The following is a 23,038-nucleotide window of genomic DNA, read 5'->3' on the forward strand; positions in this document are numbered from 1 at the left end:
TACCGTGCTGCCCATGAGTCTTCGGAATTCTGAAACCTGGGAAGATCTGGAGGCCAAGGCATTGAACATTTACAAAGCCCAAGATCAAAAGGATTTTAATCAGCGAGGGTATAAAGGGGTCATGAAGAAGAAGGCAGGAAAGTGGATTTAGCAAGTGTCAGACCAGTATGATCTTATAAAATGCTGGACTGAAGCGTCAACGTTCCATGAAATATCTGGAGCATCGGATACCCCAGGAGGCTGCACAGATTGTTTGTGGTTAATTCCTGTTGATTTTGCAATCCATGTTTGGCCTACTAGATTTTGTCTGATTGGGGGTGAGAATGACGGCATGATTGAGGTTTACTAATGACCCCCTCACGATTGGAGTCCACAGATTTGTCATTCTGCTCCCAGGATTCCTGAGCTATCACGTACGACACACGTAGGTTCCATTGACAATACTTTATTGGTGGTTTGAGGCAGGATCAAACCACTGCAGCCACACAGTCCACATTTTGTGAAAAAAAGTCAAAATTATGAGCTATGAGAGATAATCACCTTCCTAACAAACAATGACTGTTCGGACATTGCTGACTGCAGACAGTTAGCCAATCCGCTTCCCAGCAAAGGCACCGATGGGGTCACCGAAAGAACTGCTTTTTTACACACTTTTCACCCCAGCAGGACCTCTGTGTCACCAAAGTGTCTTCCGTGATGTCATCGGCGGGTCAGGTTCTTTGTCTAAACCATGGTGCCGAAGCCCGGCCCACCATTCTCCATCCTCCGTGTGATTTCGCGCATTCACCTTCCGTCTCTGATGGACTGAGCTCAGAAACTGACTTTAGGGGAGTCCCTGTCCTTTAATCGTTGCACACCAGCTTATCGGGCATTGGGGCAAGTGTGGTGTCTCGCCACGGCACTGAAAGTGTGGCAAGTCCGTCGCGTATAACTCTCTTTTCGTGGCTGAAGGACGAGGGGGGTGGGGCACTCGACAGGTTTGTTCCCTGTCACAGTTGCAGGGGTTCTTGATTATCTGTGAGAAATCTGGCCGTGACTTTAGAGGGCTTTGTTTCATTTCGACCAGAGCATGCGGGTAAATGTGGTTTGGGTTTTGTAAGTCTCCTCAGCTGGTATCGGACCTGCAACCTTGCGCCCCACAAGGCTTTCATTAAATGTTATGGGGAAGGTGATGGCACAGTGGAATTGTCACTGGATTCACAGGGTAGCGCTCGCGAAGCCCGCCACAGCAGATGGTGAAATTTGAATTCAATAATTCACGCTCTCTGAAGCGATTGTCATTAAAAACCCATGGGCTCACGAATGTCCCTTTAGGGAAGGAAATCTGCCATCCTTGCCTGATCTGGCCTAATGTGACTCCAGACCCCACGGCAATCGGATTCATTCTTAAATGTCTCTCTGGAGTGTCCCAGCAAGATGCTCAGTTCAAGGGCAATTCGGAATGGGCGATAAATGTTGGCCCAGACAGCAACAGCCACATTAACTGAATGAATTATTTTATTTTTTGGTGGGATATGTGGCAGAATAACAGGGCCATTCAGCCCATCTGCTCTGTGCCACTGTTTCCTCCCACCCCACTCTTTATCTCCACACATCACCATGTCCTTCTATTTCTCTCTCCCTCATGGGTCTATCCAGCTTCCCCCTGAAAGACAGCTACATGATTCACTCAACCAATGCCTGTGAGAGTGAGTTCTACATTCTCCCCACTCCCTCTCTGAGCGAGTCCCACATTGCCCCCACTCCATGTGGGAGCGAGTCCCACATTCTCCCCCCTCCCTGTGGAAGCGAGTTCCACATTCTCCCACCCCCCCTGTGGGAACAAATCCCACATTCTCTCCACCCCCTGTGACAGCGTGTCCCACATTCTCACATTCCCTGTGGGAGCAAGTCCTACATTCTCTCCACTCCTTGTGGGGGCAAGTCCTACATTCTCTCCACTCTCTGTGACAGTGTGTCCTACATTCTCCCACTCCCTATGGGAGCAAGTCCCACTCTCTGAAGGAGTGAGTCCCACATTCTCCCCACTCCCTGGGGGAGAGAGTCCCACTTTCTCCCCACTCCCTGTGGGAGGGAGGCCCACATTCTCCCCACTCCCTGTGGGAGCAAGTTCCAAATCTTCCCCACTTCCTGGGGGAGAGAGTCCCACTTTCTCCCCACTCCCTGTGGGAGCAAGTACCACATCCTCCACACTCCCTGTCACACATTCTCCCAACTCCCTGTGGGAGTGAGTTCCACATTCTCCCCACTCCCAGTGAGAGACAGCGGGATTCTCCGAGCCCCCGCCGGGTTGGAAAATCCCCAGGGGGTGATGCGAATCCCGCCCCGACGCCGGCTGCCATATTCTCCGGTGAAGTTTTTCGGGCGGGGTTCACACCACGCTGGTCGGGGGCCGTTGGTAGCGGCCTCCCCGGCAATTCTCCGGGCCCCAATGGGCCGAGCGGCCGTCCGTTTTTGGCCAGTCCTGCCGACGTGAATCACTCAGCTCACGTACTGACGGGACCTGGCAGGTAAGTCTGCTGGGCGGTCCTCGGGGAGGCGCAGGGGGATCCGACCCCGAGGGGGGGGGGGGGGGGCCACGGTGGCCTGGCCCACGATCGGGGCCCACCGATCTGCTGGCGGGCCTGTGCCACGAGGGCCCCCTGTAGGGCTCCGCCATGGCTGGCGCGGTGAAGAGAAACCCCACGCATGCGCCAAAACACGCCGGCGGTTCCGCGCATGCGCGAAATCACGCCGGCTCTTTGGCACATGCGCGAACACGCGCAGTCCCTTTGCCGCCAGCTGGAGTGGCGCCAACCCCTCCGGCGTCCACCTAGGCCCCGAGAAAGTGGAGGTAAATGGAGAATTCTTCACCTTGGGGGCCCGTTGACACCGGAGTGGTTGGCGCCGGTTTACCCGCCGGCGTGGGGACTTCGTCCCCGGAAAGGAGAATCCCGGCCAGAGAGTCCCACATTCTCCCCACTCCCTGTGGGAGCAAGTCCCACATTCTCCCCGCTCCCTGTGGGCGCAAGTCCCACATTCTCCCCATTCCCTGAGGGACCGAGTCCCACATTCTCCCCACTCCCAGTGAGAGAGAGTCCCACATTCTCCCCATTCCCTGTGGGCCCAAGACCCACATTCTCCCCATTCCCTGTGGGAGCAAGTCCCACATTCTCCCCACTCCCTGTGGGAGCAAGTCCCACATTCTCCCCACTCCCTGTGGGGCCGAGTCCCACATTCTCCCCACTCCCTGTGAGAGAGATTTCCACATTCTCCCCGCTCCCTGTGAGAGAGATTTCCACATTCTCCCAGTCCCTGAGGGAGTGAATCCCACATTCTCCCCACTCTCTGGATAAAGATGTTTCTCCTCAATTCCCCTTTGGATTTATTAATGACTGTTGCATAGTGATGGTCCCAAGTTCTTGTTTCTCCCTCCACAAGAAGTGTTCTCTCTGTGTCTCCTCGATCAAGGCTTTTTGAAATTTTAAAGACCTTGATTAGCTCACCAGATCTCGATTAGGTCATCAGATCTCGATTAGGTCACCAGATCTCAATTAGCTCACCAGATCTCAATTAGCTCACCAGATCTCAATTAGCTCACCAGATCTCAATTAGCTCACCAGATCTCTATTAGCTCACCAGATCTCTATTAGCTCACCAGTTCTCGATTCAGCCACCAGTCCTTGATTAGGTCACCAGATCTTGATTGGGTCACCAGATCTTGATTAGGTCACCAGATCTCAATTAGGTCACCAGATCTTGATTAGGTCACCAGATCTCAATTTGGTCACCAGATCTTGATTAGGTCACCAGATCTCAATTTGGTCACCAGATCTTGAGTAGGCTGTTCCATCGGCCTTCTTTGTCCAAGGGAAAAATGACCGAACCTGTCAATCCTTTCCTGACATATTTACCCACACATTTCTGGGATCATTCTTGTAAATATTCTCTACACCCTCTCCAGTATCTCATTATCCTCTTTACAATATGGTCACCAGATGCACACACTGTACCCGCATGGTTCTCCGACCAAGGCTCGATGCGGACTCAGGATGACTTTCTAATTCTTCAAAAAACCCACAGATGATGGATAAGGATGATCTTAATTTTGAACACTCTCAGGATTGAAGGGTTAGTGTGACAGATGCTTTGGGCCCACTTCCCTTGACTGGATCCCAACTTTAAAACCATTCGCCCTTGGGTGAACGGCGATGATGTGAGGAAAAGCAAGGAAGTTTGAGGCGGAGGGTGGGGGCGCTGAGGGACTGAGCTCACATGTGGCGGGGAGGGGGTTTAAAGGGGGTGGGTGTTGATTTTGGCAGCGAATGTCTTTGTGCATGCAGTGATTTCAGGGATGGATGGAGAAAGAGAGAGAGGGAGATCAGTGAGCTTTGCTCTGGTTGAACAAGGAACCTTTCCTCAGACCACAAACAAGGACCAACAGCAGAATTATGGCTGACTTTCCTAATGTCAGAACATACAAGAGCAAGGGGTGTCCAGGAGATTCTGAAATGAGAGAGATAATTGGAGATTATTATGGCTCAGCGTGATCAAACATAACTCCTTGACATTTGTAAATCTCTGCAAATGGCCGAATCTCCCTCATCTAAATCCCAACTTTCCATCTGTGAGGGTCGGTTAGAAACACTGCCTGCTCATCAAACCCAGAAAGGAGGAATGAGAGACAATGTGCTTCCCACACACAATGATTAAACAGGAACACACAGATATACACACTCCTTCACTACTGTCTGTGACAGTGCAGTGTCCTTCAGTACTGATATTCCAAAAGCGCAGTACTCGCTCAGAACTGCCCGCAAACTGTGCTGCACTCCCTCAGAACTGCCTGCCAACTGTGCAGCACTCCCTCAGAACTGTCCGCCAACTGTGCAGCACTCCCTCAGAACTGCCCGCCAACTGTGCTGCACTCCCTCAGAACTACCCACCAACTGTGCAGCACACCCTCAGTACTGACCCTCCGACAGTGCAGCACTCCCTCAGTACAATCCTCCGACAGTGCAGCACTCCCTCAGTTCTGACCCCCCGACAGTGCAGCACCCCTCAGTACTGATCCTCTGACAGTGCAGAACTCTCTCATTAATGACCCCCCAACAGTGCAGCACTTCCTCAGTGCTGACGCTCTGACAGTGCAGCACTCCCCCAGTACTGATCCTCTGACAGTGCAGCACTCCCTCAGTACTGACCCTCTGACAGTGCAGCACGCCCTCAGTACTGACCCTCTGACAGTGCAAAACTCCCTCAGTAATGACCTCCTGACAGTGCAGCGCTCCCTCAGTACTGACCCTCTGACAGTGCAGCACTCCCTCAGTACTGATCCTCTGATAGTGCAGTACTCCCTCAGTACTGACCCTCTGACAGTGCAGCACTCCCTCAATACTGACCCTCTAATAGTGCAGAACTCCCTCAGTAATAACCATCCCCCCACCCCGACAGTGCAGCGCTCCTTCAGTACTGACCCTCTGACAGTGCAGCACTCCCTCAGCACTGATCCTCTGATGGTGCAGCACTCCCTCAGTACTGACCCTCTGACAGTGCAGCACTCCCTCAGTACTGACCCTCTCTCTGACAGTGCAACACTCCCTCAGTACTGACTCTCTGACAGTGCAGAACTCTCTGAGTACTGACCCCCCAACACTGCAGCACTCCCTCAGTACTGACCCTCTGACAGTGCAGCACTCCCTCACTACTGACCCTCTGACAGTGCAGCACTCCCTCAGTACAACACTCCGACAGTGCAGAACTCCCTCAGGACTGACCCTCTGACAGTGCAGAAGTCCCTCAGTACTGACCCTCTGACAGTGCAGTACTCCCTCATTACTGACCCCCCAACATTTCAGCACTTCCTCAGTACTGACCCTCTGACAGTACAGCACTCCCGCAGTACCGGCCCTCTGACAGTGCAGCACTCCCTCAGTACAACCCTCCGACAGTGCAGAAGTCCCTCAGGACTGACCCTCTGACAGTGCAGAAGTCCCTCAGTACTGACCCTCTGACAGTGCTGCACACCCGCAGTACTGACCCTCTGACAGTGCAGCACTCCTGCAGTACTGACCATCTGACAGTGCAGAGCTCCCTCAGGACTGATCCTCTGACTATGCAACACTCTCAGTACTGACCCTCTGACAGTGCAGCACTCCCTCAGTACTGACCCTCTGACAGTGCAGCACTCTCTCAGTACTGACCCTCTGACAGTGCAGCACTCCCTCAGGACTGAACCTCTGACAGTGCAGCACTCCCTCAGTACTGACCCTCTGACAGTGCAGCACTCCCTCAGTACTGAACCTCTGACAGTGCAGCACTCCCTCAGGACTGAACCTCTGACAGTGCAGTGCTGTGGGATGTGGGTCATTGCTGGCTGGGGCCCAGCATTTATTTCCCACCCCTTATTTTCCCTTGAGAAGGTGGTGGGTGAGCTGCTTTCCGGTAACGCAGCAATCCCATGAGGTGTAGGCACTCCCACCTTGCTGTTAGGGATGGGGTTCCAGGGTTGTGGCGCTGGAAAAGTAGGACCAGGTTTTGAGAGTGGACTCAAACTGGTGACGTGATGACTCAGAGTGGAAAGACCGAGGATTAAAGCCAGTGGGTTGGAGCTGAGACACTTACCGCGCACCACTGTGTGCTTACTCTTGTCGATGATGCCGCCGGAGATGTGGTTCAGCATACACGTATAGTTGAGATTCTTGCCCAGGCAGCACACAGGCAGTGGTAGCTGGCTTTCCAATCTCTCGGAGCCATTGCCGGCGGGTTCGACCAACCGCGTCTCGTTCTCCTGCCTCACCACCTCACCGTTTCTCAGCCAGTCTATCCAGACGAGGTTCCCGTCCAGAACCTGCGTCCCACAGGAGATGTAGCGTTGACGCGGAGCGTCACACGAGCAGTTGGGAGGAGGAGTCAGGACCAGAGGTTCTGTGGAAGGGAGAGCGGGTGGCGGTTAGTGGTCTGGTTGAGGGATTGTCTTTGACAAGGATGTCCATCTGTACAGCGGCGAGAGAAACGAGGAACAGGGGGAGGCCATTCAGCCCATCCAGCCTTCTGTCCCATCCAATACGATCGCCACTGATCGCCTGCCCCAAAGCCTTACTTTCCCTCCCTCTCCCTCAGTGCCCCAACAATCCACCGATCTCCCAGTCTGGAATGTAATCGATGCTGGGACATCCCCGGCTCTCTGGGCTGGAGAATTCCAAAGATTCACCACCCCTTGAGGGAAGCCATTTCTCATTGGCTGTGAAGCACTGTCAAATGTCCCGAGGTTGCGGAAAAGTCGTTTGATTTACGATCTATCAGTCTGCATGACGATGGAGTAAAACCCTGTTTTATGGACAGACAGATTGCATCTCTAAGGCAATCACGTGTCCTCAAAAATGGACAGACAACCTGTGACGGTTGCGGATATAAATTCCGAGAATGCAAAATTCAGTCTGAGGGATTCTTGTGTGGTGCGGAGCCGCACCCTGACCCAGACACATTTCAGAGGAAGCAACCGAGCAAATGTGAACTGCCATCCCCTGTGGAGACAATGGAACTGATTATCATCTCAGTGGGAATTTCATCCTGCAATATACGTTTTGTAGGTTTTCCCTCCTGGGAGCACACAAGGGTTTGGGATAAAAAGCCACAAGCAGGGAAAAAAAATACTGGAATTATTGAGCAGGTCTGACAGCATCTGTAAATAGAGAAACAGAGACAACTGTTCAGGTTGATAGTCTTTTGTCAGTTGGATAAAGGAAAATAACAAATGAATAGCCTCCCATGAATAGGCAGCAATACTTTACTGCATATTCAAAATATTTTGTACAAGAGTGAAAGAACAGGTCATGTAACTGCAGACTGTTTAAAACTTCAGTGTAAATTTTGGAGTTTTGAATTTGATTGAGACAATGCAGATGGGTTTGAGAGATGAGGCGCTCTTCCCTGGCTTCTCCCTATTTAGAAGTATTGCCAAAAGATTTTGGGCTGGATTCTCTGATTTTCAGGCTATGACATGACGCCAGCGTAGGTACGGTGGCATTTTACGACCGAAAATTCAGCGCACAATGGCCACCGATCCTCCGTTTGGCTGGGGGCTAGCAGACAGGCAGCGTAGAGCACCCGGCTCCTGCTGCCGATGAGGCCGGAGAATTGCTGGGTCCGTGGCCTTGCGTGTGCACGGCAGCGGGCCGCAGCGGCCACACCGTGCAACATGGCCGCCGGCTGTGCGCGGACCCGACCTGCCAAATAGTGACCCACCTTTGGACGGCTCGCCACCCGCAGACCACCCCCTCAACAGTGCCCTCAGCCCCTACCAAGTCCTCCCTGCCCGCGGATCAACTCTCTCCCGACTGTGGCTGCGCTGGACTGAGTCCGCAGCAGCCACGGCGAGTTCCCGACAAATAATAGCATGAGAGACACACGCCATCGGGAACACGGTCAGTCGGGAGCGGAGCAACGGGGGGGGGGAGCCTCAGCCAACGTGCTGAGGCCGTCGATACGGCGTACGGCGTACTCAGTAACTGGTGCGAACGCTGATTCTCCGGCCGATTGTCGAACGTGATTTCACCGTCGTATTTGATCCTTATTCTGAACTCTCCCTCTGTATACCCGAAGAGGCGCCAGAATGTGGCGACTAGGGGCTATGCAGTGTTAATGTAAGCCTACTTGTGACAATAATATAGATTATTATTATCCTTTTTGAAATAATCCTACGGTCAACTGAGGGGATTGAATAAAGAAAGAGAGCATGTTCGCCAATATCGGGTTGTTATATTCGGAATTTAACAAATTGGGGCTTGTGCTGATAACGCTCCCGCAGAGGGGAAGGGGTTAACAAATTTTGGGTCTCTTGCCCAGGGACTGAACAAGATGCACGTACCGTGGACAAACAGCCTGGTCCCCACCCCGTCCTTGGTGAAGGTCTGTTCCCCCACAAGGAATGAGATGTAGCAGTAATATGTCTCTGTGTCCTTCAGTTGAAGGGGGTGGATTTGGAATGTGGTGTTGACGCTCCCGCTGTATTTACTGAACTTCACCCGGTTTTGGTAGCGAGGGGGTGGTGCGGGGTGGATTACTGTGGGGTCTTCGCCTTCTTTTATAAACCAGTAGACCACACTTCGGAAGATGTCCTCGCCATCGGACGTGTAGCTGCAATACAGCGTGACAGACTGTCCCTTTAATCCACTGACGAATGAGGGTTCCTGGACAACCACCAGATCACCATGGAGACAACCTGGGATAGGAAAACATGAGGGATTGTGGAATCAATGACAGAACAGCTCCCACACTTACACGCTCTCACACACCAAACCTCACAAGGTCAGACTTTCATCGAGAGAGAGACAGTGACAGATAGAGAGGGAGGGAGGGAGGGACTGAGGGATGGATGAATGGAGGGATGGATAGATGGAGGGAGGGATGGATTGATGGATGGACGGAGGAATGGATGGATGGAGGGAGGAATGGATGGAGAGACGGATAGATTGATGGGGGTCGGACGGAGGGAGGGAGGGATGGAAGGACGGACAGATGGACGGATGGTCGGATGGATGGATGGATGGATGGAGGGATGGATGGATGGAGGGAGGGATGGATGGATGGATGGAGGGAGAAATGGATGGATGGAGGGAGGAATGGATGGAGGGATGGATAGATTGACGGGGGTTGGACGGAGGGAGGGAGGGATGGAAGGACGGACGGATGGACAGATGGTCGGATGGATGGATGGATGGACGGACGGACGGATGGATGGACGGACGGACAGATGGACAGACAGACGGATGGATGGATGGATGAGAGAGTGCTCGTAGGGTTGTAGGGGCGACACAAGGTTACAGAGTTGGGGAGTGTTGTAGGGTCTGGAGAAGATGACAGAGATAGGGAGGGTTGAAGGGTCTGGAGGAGATGACAGAGATAGGGAGGGTTGTAGGGTCTGGAGGAGGTTACAGGGATAGGGAGGGTTGTAGGGTCTGGAGGAGGGTTATACGGTATGGAGGAGGAAAGGGTTGTAGGGGCTAGAGGAGGTTACAGAGATAGGAAGGTTGTAGGGGCTGGCGGAGGTTACAAAGACAGAAAGGGTTGTAGGGGCTAGAGGAGGTTACAGAGATAGTGAGGGTTGTAGGGGCTGGAGGAGGTTACAGAGATAGGAAGGTTGTAGGGGCTGGTGGAGGTTACAAAGACAGAAAGGGTTGTAGGGGCTAGAGGAGGTTACAGAGATAGTGAGGGTTGTAGGGGCTGGAGGAGGTTACAGAGACATGGAGGGTTGTAGAGTTTGGAGGAAGTTACAGAGATAGGGAGGGTTGTAGGGCTGGAGAAAGTTACAGAGATAGAGAGGGTTGTAAGGGCTGGAGGAAATTACAGAAATAGGGAGGGTTGTAGGGGCTGGAGAAAGTTACAGAGATAGGGAGGGCTGTAGGGGCTGGAGGAAGTTACAGAGATAGGGAGGGTTACAAGGACTGGAGCAGAGTACAGAGATCGGCGGAGTTATAGGGGCTGGAGGAGATGACAGAGATAGAGGTTTGTCAGGATTACATAGATACATAGATACATCGAAGATAGGAGCAGGAAGAGGCCTTTTGGCCTTTCGAGCCTGCTCCGCCACTCATCACGATCATAGCTGATCATCCAACTCAATAGCCTAATCCTGCTTTCTCCCCATAGCCTTTGATCCCATTCTCCCCAAGTGCTATATCCAGCCGCCTCTAGAATATATTCAAAGTTTTAGCATCAACTACTTCCTGTGGTAATGAATTCCACAGGCTCACCACTCTTTGTGTGAAGAAGTGTCTCCTTATCTCTGTCCAAAATGGTTTATCCTGAATCCTCAGGCTGTGACCCCTGGGGCGGGATTCTCCGCAATCGGCGTGATGTCCGCCGACTGGTGCCAAAATCGGCGCAAATCAGTCCGGCATCGCGCCGCCCCAAAGGTGCGGAATTCTCCGCATCTTGAGGGGCCGAGCCCTCACCTTGAGGGGCTAGGCCCGCGCCGGATGGATTTCCGCCCCGCCAGCTGGCGGAAAAGGCCTTTGGTGCCCCGCCAGCTGGCACGGAAATGACTTTGCCGTGCGGCGCATGCGCGGGAGCGTCAGTGGCCGCTCACGGCATCCCCGCACATGCGCAGTGGAGGGGTCGGAGAATTCGGCAACCAGCGGGGGCGGGATTCACGCTAGCCCCCGCCGATTCTCCGACCCGGCGGGGGGTCGGAGAATCCCGCCCCTGGTTCTGGACACACCTATCATTGGTAACATCCTCCCTGCATCTACCCTGTCTAGTCCTGTTAGAATTTTATAAGTCTCTATGACATCCTCCCTCATTCTTCTGAACTCCAGCGAGAACAATCCCAACCTAGTCAATCTCTCCTCATAAGACAGTCCCGCCATCCCTGGAATCAGTCTGGTAAACCTTCGCCTGCACTCCCCCACCTACCGTTGTTAGGCTACTGGTCTATAATTCCCTGCTTTCTCTCTACTTCCCTTTTTGAATATCGGAGTGACGTGAGCTGCTCTCCAATCTGCAGGGACAGTTCCAGAGTCTGTAGAATCCCGGAAGATGACCACCAATGCATCCACTATTTCCAGAACCACCTCCTTAAGCACTCTGGGATGCAGATTCTCAGGTCCTGGGGATTTTCCCGCCTTCAATCCCATCAGTTTTCCCAGACCATTTATCTCCTAACATTGATCTCCCTCAGTTATTCCCTCTCACTAAACCTTTCATACTCCTACATTTCTGGGATCTGATTGTGTCCTCATTTGTGAAGACAGAACCAAAGTATGTATTTAATTGCTCAGCCATTTCTTTGTCCCCTATTGTACATTCCCCTGTTTCTGTCTGCAGTGGGCCTACATTTCTCTTTGCCAATCGCTTTCTCTTCACATATCTGTAGAAACTCTTAATGTCAGTCTTTATGTTCCCTGCAAGCTTCCTTTCGTACTGTACTTTCCCCTTCTTAATCAATCCCTTTGTCCTTCTTTGCTGAATTCTAAACTTCTCACAATCCTCAGGCCTATTATTTTTCTTGGCCAATCTGTATGCTTCTTCCTTGGATCGGATACTATTTCTAATTTCCTTTGTAAGCCATGGATTGGCCCTCTTGGCCCCTTTGCTTTTGAGTCAGGCAGGAATGAACAGTTGCTGTAGTTCCTCCATGCGTTCCTTGCATGTTTGCCATTGTCTATCCACTGTCATCCCTTTAAGTAACTCTCCTCAATCTATCAAGGCCAACTCACGCCTCATATCTTCATAGTTCCCTTTATTAAGATTCAGTACCCTAGTCTCCGAATCAACTACTTCACTCTCAATCTTGATAAAAACATTCTATCATGTTATGGTCACTCATCCCCAAGGGGTCTTGTACAGCCTTATTGGCAATAATTCCCTTCTCATTACACAGTACCCAGTCTAAGATGGCCTGCTCTCTAGTTGGTTCCGCCACATATTGGTCAAGGAAACCATCCTGTACACACTCCAGGAATTCCTCCTCTACGTTACTGTGGCTAATTTGATTTGCCCAATCTATGTGAAGATTAAAATCACCCATGATCACCGATATTCCCTTATCACATGCATCACTAATTTCTTGTTTAATGCCATTCCCAACCTCACCAGAGCAGTTTGGGGTCTATATATATGTTTTTTGTCCCTTGGTATTCCTCAACTCTACCCATACAGATGCCACAAATTTCAGAGCTAATATCCATTCTCACTATTGAGTTAATTTCCTCTTTAACCAGCAGTGCCACACCACCACCTTTTCTTTTATGCCTGTCCTTCCTAAATGGGAACTTCAGTTCCCATCCCTGTTCACCCTGCAGCCATGTCTCTGTAATCTCAATTATATCATACCCATTTATATCTATCTGCGCGATTAGTTCATCCACTTTACTACAAATGCTCCATGCATTAAGGCACAGAGCCTTTAAGTTTGTCTTTTTCACAATGCTTGTCTTGCTCCCAATATTTTTCTCTGCTGCCCTGTTTGAATTTTGTCCTTGGTTACTCCACCTATCACCTTTCTTATTCACTTTTCTACCTTTTGCTTTTGTCCTTGCTCCCTCTTTCTCTGACTCCTTGCGTATCCCCCTGGCATTTTAGTTTAAACCCTCCCCAACTGCTCTAGCAAATAGGCCCCTAGGACATCAATTCCAGTCCTGCCCAGGTGTAACCCATCCAGTTTGTACAGGTCCCACCTCCCCAGAACCGGTCCCAATGCCCGAGGAATCTGAAACCCTCCCCCTGACATCATCTCTTCAGCCACGTATTCATCCTATATATCCTGTCATTTCTACTCTGACTAGCACGTGGCACCGGTTGTAATCCTGAGATCACTATCTTTGAGGTCTGATTTCTCAACTTCCTTCCTAGCTCCCCATATTCTTCCTTTAGGACCGCATCCTTTTTTTTACCTATGTCGTTTGTACCGATGTGTACCACGACCACTGGCTGTTCACACTCCCCCTCCAGAATGTCCTGTACCCGCTCCGAGACATCCTTGACCCTAGCACCAGGAAGACAACATACCATCCTGGAATCTCATTTGCGGCCACAGAAACGCCTGACTATTCCCCTTACAATTGAATCCCCTATAACTATTGCACTGTCATACTTATTACTCCTCCCCTCTGCAGCAGAACCAACCGTGGTGCCATGAGTTTGGTTGTTGCTGTTTACCCCTGAGTGGCCATTCCCCTCAACAGCATCCAAAGCGGTATATCTGGGGCGTCATTCTCCGACCCCCCCGTTGGCCGCCGTGAATCCCGCCCCCGCCTCCACCGAAGTCTCCGGTACCGGAGATTGGGCGGGGGCGGGAATCGGGCCGCGCCGGTTGGCAGGACCCCCCGCTCAATTCTCCGGCCCGGATGGGCCGAAGTCCCGCCCAGAAATTGCCTGTCCCGCCGGCGTAAATTAAAGCTGGTATTTACCAGCGGGACAAGGCGGCGCGGGTGGGCTCCGGGGTCCTGGGGGGGGGGTGCGGGGCGGTCTGACCCCGGGGGGTGCCACCACAGTGGCCTGGCCCGCGATCGGGGCCCACCGATCCGTGGGCGGGCCTGTGCCGTGGGGGCACTCTTTCCCTTCCGCCTCCGCCACGGCCTCCACCATGGCGGAGGCGGAAGTGACTCTCCCCACTGCGCATGCGCGGGAAACTGTCAGCGGCCGCTGACGCTCCCGTGCATGCGCCACATTTCCGCGCCAGCTGGCGGGGCAACAAACGCCATTTCCGCCAGCTGGCGGGGCGGAAATCCCTCCGGCGCCGGCCTAGCCCCTCAATGTTGGGGCTCGGCCCCCAAAGATGCGGAGCATTCCGCACCTTTGGGGCGGCGCGATGCCCGTCTGATTGGCGCCGATTTGGGCGCCAGTCGGCGGACATCACGCCGTTGGGGGAGAATTTCGCCCCTGTTCTGTAGGGGAATGGCCACAGGAGGTTCCTGCACTACCTGCCACGCTCTCTTGCTCTGTCTGGTGGCCACCCATTCCCTTCCTGCCTGAGGAGTCTGAGCCTGCAGTGAGACCACCTCTCTGTACGTGCTATCCACGATACTCTCCAACTCACGGCTCTCCAGCCACCGCTCCAGCTCTGAAACTCGAGCTTCCACGAGCTGTAACTGGAGACACCTCCTGTACACATGCTGACCCTGGGGACTGGACTGTCCCCAGCCACATGGAGCAAGAGGAGCAGACCACGCCTTGGAGCTGTCCTGCTATGAATTATTACTTTCAATTAAACCTTTGAAATTAAACTTTAGAAAGATGTTTTTGTGTCAGATTAAACCCAATCCCTGTATACTATTTCATTAGCTTTTTTTAAATACTGAGTATTATCCCTCTTGATCTGACAACAAATTAAAAATAACTATTTAATTGAAATTAAAAGTTATTTAAATCAAATTAAAAATAATAATTTCAATCAACCCAAAATAGTTATTTAAGTTAAATAAAAAAAATTTTAAATAGTAATTCAAATCAACTTAAAAATGGTAATCTAAGTCAAATCAAAACTAGTATTTAAATCAGTAACTCCAGATATTCAAATTTAGCCCAGTCTGCCTTTCAGCTAATCAGGTCACAGTTTCGTGTGATGTCTCGTTGGAGGAGGTTACAGAGATAGGGAGGGTTGTAGAGGCTGGAGGAGGTGACAGAAATATGGAGGGTTGTAGGGGCTGGAGTTGGTTACCGAGATAGGGAGGTGTGCAGGGTCTGGGGGAGGTGGCTGTGATGGGGATGGTTTGGGGGCTGGAGGGGGTTACAAAATAGGTAGTGTTGTAGGGACAGGAGGAGGTTATAGCGATTGGGAGGGCTGCAGGGGCTGGAGGAGTTTACAGAAATAGGGAGGAAGGGGCAGGCACACTAGGCCAGCATTTATCACCCATTCCTAATTGCCCCTCGAGAAGGTGGTGGATGAACTGCCTTCTTAAACCACTGCAGTCTCATGTGATGTAAGTACACCCATAGTGCTGTTAGAGATGGAGTTCCAGGATTCTTACTCAGCGACAGTGAAGGAACGACCTCTGTATTTCCAAGTCAGGATGGTAATGGGGTTCCCAGGTGTCTGCTGCCCTTTTTCATCTGGGTGGTAGAGGTTGTGGGTTTGGAAGGTGCTGCCGAAGGAGCCTTGGTGAGTTCCTGCAGTGCATCTACTTGATGGTACACACAGCTGTCACTGTTGATGGTGGAGAGAGTGAATGGTTAGGTGGTTGTACAGCCTCAGCACAATGGGAGCTGTTCTGCTTGGCTTCTGGCTGTGACAATTCCACTCCTCTTGGGCAAGGTGCCATTATTAAGGGCCGGTACATTCAACAAATTACAAATTCAGGAAGTAACAAACATTTAGTACCTAAGAGGTTCCACGCATCTTTATACAGTTCAGTGGAATGAAAAAGTAACATTTGTGCCACACAAGTGCCAGGCAATGACCATCTCCTACTAGAGAGGATCTAACCATTCAATGGCATTACCATCACTGAATCCCTCACAATCAACATTCTGGGGGTTACCATTGACCACAAACTGAATTGGACGCAAACACTGTGGCTACAAGTGCAGGTTAGAGGTTGGGACTCCTTCAGCGAGTAACTCATCTCCTGACCCCCCCAAAACCTGTCCACCATCTACAAGTTAGGAGTGATGGAATGCTCTCCATTTGCCTGGATGAGTGTAGCTCCAACAACACTCACGAAGCTTGACACCATCAGGACAAAGCAGCCCTGCTTGATCGACACCCCTTCCACAAACATTCACTCCCTCCACCACTGACGCACAGTGGCAGTCGTGTGTACCTTCTACGAGGTGCAGGAACTCACCGAGGCTCCTTAGGCAGCACCTTCCAAACCCACAATCACTACCATCTAGAAGGACAAGAGCAGCAGATACCTGGGAACCCCACCACCTGGAGGTTCCCCGTCAAGTCACTCACCACCCTGACTTGGAAATATATCGGCCGTTCCTTCACTGTTGCTGGGTCAAAATCCTAGAACTCCCTCCCCACCAGCACCATGGGTGTACTTACACCACAGGGACTGCAGCAGTTCAAGAAGGCAGCTCACCACCAACTTCTCGAGGAACAATTAGGAATGGGCAATGAATGCTGACGCCCACATCCCGTAAATGAATTTTTAAAAATCTGACTGAGAAGCAAATATTTTCAGGATAATCTGAATATATAAAACAAAAACTCTGGGGTGGTACCAGCAGGAGGTTTGAGTCCAAGTCTGCGCTTGCTGTTTCATAGAATTCCCAAAGTGCGGAAGAAGGCCATTCGGCCCATCTGTCCCGACTCTCCGAAAGAGCACCCTACCTCGGTCTACTCTATCGCCCGATCTCCGTAACCCCACCTAACCTGCACATCTTTGGACATGTGCTGCGGGAAGCTTTGAGAAGGATGTTGGAGCCTCGGAGTGGGTGCGGAGGAGGATTTACCGCAACGTTCCCGAGGATTTAGGGACTTTGTTGCATGCGGAGAGACTAGGAAAAGCTGGGATCATTCTCCTCAGAGCAGAGATGTTTAATGGGGAGATTGAATCGAGATGTTCAAAATCATGAAGGGGGTTTGAACAGAGTCAATGAGGAGAAAGTGTTTCCCAGCGGCAGGAGGCTCGGTAACCCGAGGGGACACAGATTGAAGAGAATCGGGAAAAGAACCAGAGGGGGGAGATGAGAATTTATATTTCACACACAACAAGTTGTTGTTATCTGGAAGGTGCTGCCTGAAAGGTCGGTGGAAGCAGATTCAACAGGAACTTCCAGAAAGGGCAATTGGAGAAATAGTGTAAGGGGGAAATTGCAAGATTATGGGTGGAAAGCCAGGGGGGAGAGTGGGGACTAATTGGAGAGATTTTTCAAAGAACCGGCACGAAGACAATGGGCCGAATGGTCCCTTCCTAGACTGTGTCACTCCAGGAGGCCATACCATAACTGAGAGATTATAACCATCAGGAGGCCATACCACAACTGAGAGATTATAACCATCAGGAGGCCATACCACAACTGAGAGATTATAACCATCAGGAGGCCATACCACAACTGAGAGATTATAACCATCAGGAGGCTATACCACAACTGAGAGATTATAACCATCAGGAGGCCATACCACAACTGAGAGATTATAACCATCAGGAGGCTATACCACAACTGGGAGATTATAACCATCAGGAGGCCATACCACAACTGAGAGATTATAACCATCAGGAGGCCATACCACAACTGAGAGATTATAACCATCAGGAGGCCATACCACAACTGAGAGATTATAACCATCAGCAGGAGGCTATACCACAACTGAGAGATTATAACCATCAGGAGGCCATACCACAACTGAGAGATTATAACCATCAGGAGGCCATACCACAACTGAGAGATTATAACCATCAGGAGGCTATACCACAACTAAGAGATTATAACCATCAGGAGGCTATACCACAACTAAGAGATTATAACCATCAGGAGGCCATACCACAACTGAGAGATTATAACCATCAGGAGGCTATACCACAACTGAGAGATTATAACCATCAGGAGGCTATACCACAACTGAGAGATTATAACCATCAGGAGGCTATACCACAACTGAGAGATTATAACCATCAGGAGGCTATACCACAACTAAGAGATGATAACCATCAGGAGGCCATACCACAACTGAGAGATTATAACCATCAGGAGGCCATACCACAACTGAGAGATTATAACCATCAGGAGGCTATACCACAACTAAGAGATTATAACCATCAGGAGGCTATACCACTACTAAGAGATTATAACCATCAGGAGGCCATACCACAACTGAGAGATTATAACCATCAGGAGGCTATACCACAACTGAGAGATTATAACCATCAGGAGGCTATACCACAACTGAGAGATTATAACCATCAGGAGGCTATACCACAACTGAGAGAATATAACCATCAGGAGGCTATACCACAACTAAGAGACTATAACCATCAGGAGGCTATACCACAACTAAGAGATGATAACCATCAGGAGGCCATACCACAACTGAGAGATTATAACCATCAGGAGGCCATACCACAACTGAGAGATTATAACCATCAGGAGGCTATACCACAACTAAGAGATTATAACCATCAGGAGGCTATACCACAACTGAGAGATTATAACCATCAGGAGGCTATACCACAACTGAGAGAATATAACCATCAGGAGGCTATACCACAACTAAGAGACTATAACCATCAGGAGGCTATACCACAACTAAGAGATTATAACCATCAGGAGGCTATACCACAACTAAGAGATTATAACCATCAGGAGGCCATACCACAACTGAGAGATTATAACCATCAGGAGGCTATACCACAACTGAGAGATTATAACCATCAGGAAAGAATGAACAGGCTGTGGCTCATTGCTCTCGAAAAGTGAAGGATGAGGGGCTTACCTGATCGAGGTATTTAAAATTTAGATAGGGTTTCAATAGGATCGAAGGAGAGACGATGTTTCGACCAGTACTCGGACCCATCGGTATTCAACAGTCACAAATAAATCCAATGGGGAATTCAGGAGAAACATCCTTACCCAGAGAGTTGGGAGAATGTGAGACTCGCTCCCACAGAGAATGGGGTGAATGTGGGACTCGCTCCCACACAGAATGGGGTGAATGTCGGACTCGCTCCCACACAGAATGGGGTGAATGTGGAACTCGCTCCCACACAGAATGGGGTGAATGTCGGACTCGCTCCCACACAGAATGGGGTGAATGTGGAACTCGCTCCCACACAGAATGGGGAGAATGTGGGACTCGCTCCCACACAGAATGGGGTGAATGTGGAACTCGCTCCCACACAGAATGGGGTGAATGTCGGACTCGCTCCCACACAGAATGGGGTGAATGTGGAACTCGCTCCCACACAGAATGGGGAGAATGTGGGACTCGCTCCCACACAGAATGGGGTGAATGTGGGACTCGCTCTCACACAGAATGGGGTGAATGCGGAACTCGCTCACACACAGAATGGGGTGAAAATGGAACTCGCTCCTACACAGAATGGGGTGAATGTGGGACTCGCTCTCACACAGAATGGGGTGAATGCGGAACTCGCTCCTACACACAATGGGGTGAATGTGGGACTCGCTTCCACACAGAATGGGGTGAATGTGGAACTCGCTCCCACACAGAATGGGGAGAATGTGGGACTCACTCTCACACAGAATGGGGTGAATGTGGGGCTCGCTCCCACACAGAATGGGGTGAATGTGGAACTCGCTCCCACACAGAATGGGGGAGAATGTGGAACTCGCTCCCACACAGAATGGGGAGAATATGGGACTCACTCCCACGTAGAATGGGGTGAATCTTAAACTCGCTCCCACACAGAATGGGGTGAATGCGGAACTCGCTCCAACACAGAATGGGGTGAATGTGGGACTCGCTACCACACAGAATGGGGTGAATGTGGAACTCGCTCCCACACAGAATGGGGCGAATGTGGGACTCGCTCTCGCATAGAATGGGTTGAATGTGGAACTCTCTCCTACACAGACTGGGTTGAATGTGGAACTCGCTCCCACACCGAATGGGGTGAATGCGGAACTCGCTCCCACACAGAATAGGGGGAATGCGGAACTCGCTCCTGCACAGAATGGGGTGAATGTGGGACTCGCTCTCCCATAGAATGGGGTGAATGTGGAACTCGCTCCCACACAGAATGGGGAGAATGTGGGACTCGCTCCCACACAGAATGGGGTGAATGTGAAACTCGCTCCCACACAGAATGGGGTGAATGTGGAACTCGCTCCCACAAAGAACGGGTTGAATGCGGAACACGCTCCTGCACAGAATGGGATGAATGCGGAACTCTCTCCCACACAGAATGGGGTGAATGCGGGACGCACTCCCACACAGAATGGGGTGAATGTGGGACTCGCTCTCCCATAGAATGGGGAGAATGTGGGACTCACTCCCACACTGAATGCGGAGAATGTGGGACTCGCTCCCACACAGAATGGGGTGAATGTGGAACTCGCTGCCACACAGAATGGGGTGAATGTGGGACTCGTTCCCACACAGAATGGGGTGAATGTGAAACTCGCTCCCACACAGAATGGGGTGAATGTGGAACTCGCTGCCACACAGAACGGGGTGAATGCGGAACACGCTCCTGCACAGAATGGGATGAATGCGGAACTCTCTCCCACACAGAATGGGGTGAATGCGGGACGCACTCCCACACAGAATGGGGTGAATGTGGGACTCGCTCCCACACAGAATGGGGTGAATGTGGGACTCGCTCCCACACAGAATGGGGTGAATGTGGGACTCGCTGTCACACAGAATGGGGTGAATGCGGAACTCGCTCCTACACACAAGGGGGTGAAAGTGGGACTCGCTCCGACACAGAATGGGGTGAATGTGGAACTCGCTCACACACAGAATGGGGTGAATGTGTAACTCGCTCCCACACAGAATGGGGTGAATGTGGGACACGCTCACACACAGAATGGGGTGCATGTGGGATTCACTCCCACAGAGAGTGAGGTGAATATGGAATTTGCTGCTACAGGGAGTGGGGAGAGTGTGGAACTCGCTCACACACAGAATGGAGTGAATGTGGAACTCTCTCACACACAGAATGGTGTGAATGCGGAACTCGCTCTTGCATAGAATGGGTTGAATGTGGAACTCGCTCCTACACAGACTGGGTTGAATGTGGAACTCGCTCCCACACCGAATGGGGTGAATGCGGAACTCTCTCCCACACAGAATAGGGGGAATGCGGAACTCGCTCCTGCACAGAATGGGGTGAATGTGGGACTCGCTCTCCCATAGAATGGGGTGAATGTGGAACTCGCTCCCACACAGAATGGGGAGAATGTGGGACTCACTCCCACACAGAATGGGGTGAATGCGGAACTCGCTCCCACACAGAATGGGGTGAATGTGGAACACGCTCACACACAGAATGGGGTGAATGTGGGACTCGCTCCCACAAAGAATGGGGTGAATGTGGGACTCGCTCCCACACAGAATGGGGTGAATGTGGGACTCGCTCCCACACAGAATGGGGTGCATGTGGAACTCGCTCCAACACAGAATGGGGTGAATGTGGGACTCGCTACCACACAGAATGGGTTGAATGTGGAACTCGCTCCAACACAGAATGGGGAGAATGTGGGACTCGCTCCCACACAGAATGGGGTGAAAATGGAACTCGCTCCTGCACAGAATGGGGTGAATGTGGGACTCGCTCTCACACAGAATGGGGTGAATGTGGAACTCGATCCCATACAGAATGGGGTGAATATGGAACTCGCTCCTACACAGAATGGGGTGAATGTGGGACTCGCTCTCACACAGAATGGGGTGAATGCGGAACTCGCTGCCACACCGAATGGGGAGAATGTGGGTGTATGTGGAACTCGCTCCCACACAGAATGGGGTGAATGTGGGACTCGCTCCCACACAGAACGGGTTGAATGCGGAACACGCTCCTGCACAGAATGGGATGAATGCGGAACTCTCTCCCACACAGAATGGGGTGAATGCGGGACGCACTCCCACACAGAATGGGGTGAATGTGGCACTCGCTCCCACACAGAATGGGGTGAATGTGGGACTCGCTCCCACACAGAATGGGGTGAATGTGGGACTCGCTGTCACACAGAATGGGGTGAATGCGGAACTCGCTCCTACACACAATGGGGTGAATGTGGGACTCGCTCCCACACAGAATGGGGTGAATGTGGAACTCGCTCCCACACAGAATGGGGGGAATGTGGGACTCACTCTCACACAGAATGGGTTGAATGTGGGACTCGCTCCCACACAGAATGGGGTGAATGTGGAACTCGCTCACACACAGAATGGGGTGAATGCGGAACTCGCTCCCACAAAGAATGGGGTGAATGTGGGACTCGCTCACACACAGAATGGGGTGCATGTGGGATTCACTCCCACAGAGAGTGAGGTGAATATGGAACTTGCTGCTACAGGGAGTGGGGAGAGTGTGGAACTCTCTCACACACAGAATGGAGTGGATGTGGAACTCTCTCACACACAGAATGGTGTGAATGCGGAATTCGTTCACACACAGAATGTGGTGAATGTGGGACTCGCTCTCACACAGAATGAGGTGAATGTGGAACTCGCTCCCACACCGAATGGGGTGAATGTGGAACTCGCTGCCACACAGAATGGGGTGAATGTGGGACTCGCTCCCACACAGAATGGGGTGAATATGGAACTCGCTCCTACACAGAATGGGGAATGTGGGACTCGCTCTCACACAGAATGGGGTGAATGCAGAACTCGCTCCCACACAGAATGGGGTGAATATGGAACTCTCTCTTACACAGAATGGGGTGAATGTAGGACTCGCTCTCACACAGAATGGGGTAAATGCGGAACTCGCTCCTACACACAATGGGGCGAATGCGGAACTCGCTCCCACACAGAATGGGGTGAATGCGGAACTCGCTCCTAAACAGAATGGGGTGAATGTGGGACTCGCTCTCACATAGAATGGGGTGAATGTGGAACTTGCTCCCACACAGAATGGGGTGAATGCGGAACTCGCTCCCACACAGAATGAGGTGAATGTGGGACTCGCTCCTCCAC

The 23,038-nt window shown here is 51.5% G+C and overlaps 1 protein-coding gene across 1 annotated transcript in view; it reads right to left on the reverse strand.

Moving 5' to 3' along the window:
- Positions 1–1,832: 1,832 nt before the first annotated feature.
- The window catches only part of LOC140386500 (immunoglobulin lambda-1 light chain-like), a 40,134-nt gene continuing 18,928 nt past the window's right edge, over positions 1,833–23,038 (reverse strand). The window contains exons 3-5 of the mRNA XM_072468890.1: positions 8,849–9,202; positions 6,604–6,906; positions 1,833–4,485 (exon numbers count right to left, since the gene is read on the reverse strand). Of these exons, the coding sequence (XP_072324991.1) occupies positions 4,361–4,485; positions 6,604–6,906; positions 8,849–9,202 (782 nt within the window). The 3' untranslated portion in view covers positions 1,833–4,360. The remainder of the gene's footprint in view (positions 4,486–6,603; positions 6,907–8,848; positions 9,203–23,038) is intronic.

The sequence above is a fragment of the Scyliorhinus torazame genome, chromosome 12 (assembly GCF_047496885.1).
Source record: "Scyliorhinus torazame isolate Kashiwa2021f chromosome 12, sScyTor2.1, whole genome shotgun sequence".
Lineage (NCBI taxonomy): Eukaryota > Metazoa > Chordata > Chondrichthyes > Carcharhiniformes > Scyliorhinidae > Scyliorhinus > Scyliorhinus torazame.